The 1,278-nt window shown below is 47.9% G+C and overlaps 1 protein-coding gene across 1 annotated transcript; it reads left to right on the forward strand.

Annotated features, from left to right (window-relative positions):
• Positions 1-6: 6 nt before the first annotated feature.
• On the forward strand, positions 7-760 carry LOC135434823 (major heat shock 70 kDa protein Ab-like). Its single transcript, XM_064691546.1, has one exon. It carries the CDS (start codon positions 71-73, stop codon positions 563-565), a length of 495 nt encoding a protein of 164 aa, XP_064547616.1. The 5' UTR covers positions 7-70; the 3' UTR covers positions 566-760.
• Positions 761-1,278: the final 518 nt, after the last annotated feature.

Here is a 1,278-nt window from a genome sequence, read left to right on the forward strand (position 1 = left end):
GGGCACGTTCGATTTGTCTGGCATACCGCCGGCACCGCGTGGCGTGCCCCAGATCGAGGTCACCTTCGACATGGACGCCAATGGTATCCTGAACGTGACGGCCAAGGAGATGAGCACCGGCAAGGCCAAGAACATTACCATCAAGAACGACAAGGGCCGCCTGTCGCAGGCAGAGATCGACCGCATGGTGAACGAGGCCGAGCGCTACGCGGACGAGGATGAGAAGCACCGGGAGCGCATCACGGCTCGCAACAGCCTCGAGAGCTACGTCTTCGGCGTCAAGCAGGCCGTGGAGCAGGCCAGTCCCGACAAGCTGAGCGACAGCGACAAGTCCTCCGTGCTGGAGAAGTGCAGCGAGACCGTCAAGTGGCTCGACGCCAACACCACAGCCGACAAGGAGGAGTTCGAGTACAAACTGAAGGAGCTCACTCAGCACTGCTCCCCCATTATGACCAAGCTGCACCAGCAGGGACAGCCGCAGGGCAACGCCAACTGTGGCCAGCAGGCGGGCGGCTTCGGTGGTGCCGGTGGCTACCAAGGACCCACCGTGGAGGAAGTCGACTAAATGCATTCCCCCATACTTCTAGTATTTAGTTTTAACTTTATGTTCCTCGGACTGATTAAGATTTTTGGTTGAGATATAGCCATTAATTTTATGCCAAACACTCACTAGTTAAGAGAGCTAATTGTTAAACTATTCCTAAGTTAGCAACAAATTATAGAATAAACCATTAATTTATTATTTTAAAAAGAAACTCAATTGTCTTTGAATTGTCTTCGCTGGAAAGGGCTCGCTATATAATTTGTGGGGAGGTTTATTATTATGCGTACGGTCAAGTCTCTAAATTTTATAGTGTCCAATATCGACGCTCTTATTCAGCCAAGGCAAGGTCGACTCCACGGGTCGTCCTGATCAAGCTTACTTTATGGGGTCAGAGAAGATCCATATCCCTATTAGATACATATCTAAAAAAGCATTGTAACCATTTTCCATTTGTTTAAGGTATAGAAAAACACACCTGTCTGGAATGAGGCTAAATCGGCAAATAATATATACATATAGAATGCACCATATGAACATTCATGAAATGTGTCGCGCATAGAAGGAGATATCTCCAGCCCCATTAAGTATATATATTCTTGATCAGCATCCGAGTCCGTCTGTCCGTCTGTCTTGTAACACTGCATAGGCCCGTCTATAAGTTTCACAAGGCTCCCTATAGTCGTGTGATATATATACAAAATCTTATTGACATCGGACCACTATAGCTATCGGAC

The sequence above is a fragment of the Drosophila montana genome, unplaced genomic scaffold (assembly GCF_035044405.1).
Source record: "Drosophila montana isolate Dmon_TW-CO22-7 unplaced genomic scaffold, ASM3504440v1 contig_1505_1, whole genome shotgun sequence".
NCBI lineage: Eukaryota > Metazoa > Arthropoda > Insecta > Diptera > Drosophilidae > Drosophila > Drosophila montana.

Bases quoted from the DNA above. Each gene is read 5' to 3' on its own strand.
- LOC135434823 (XM_064691546.1), top strand. From the start codon at position 71: ATGGACGCCAATGGTATCCTGAACGTGACGGCCAAGGAGATGAGCACC.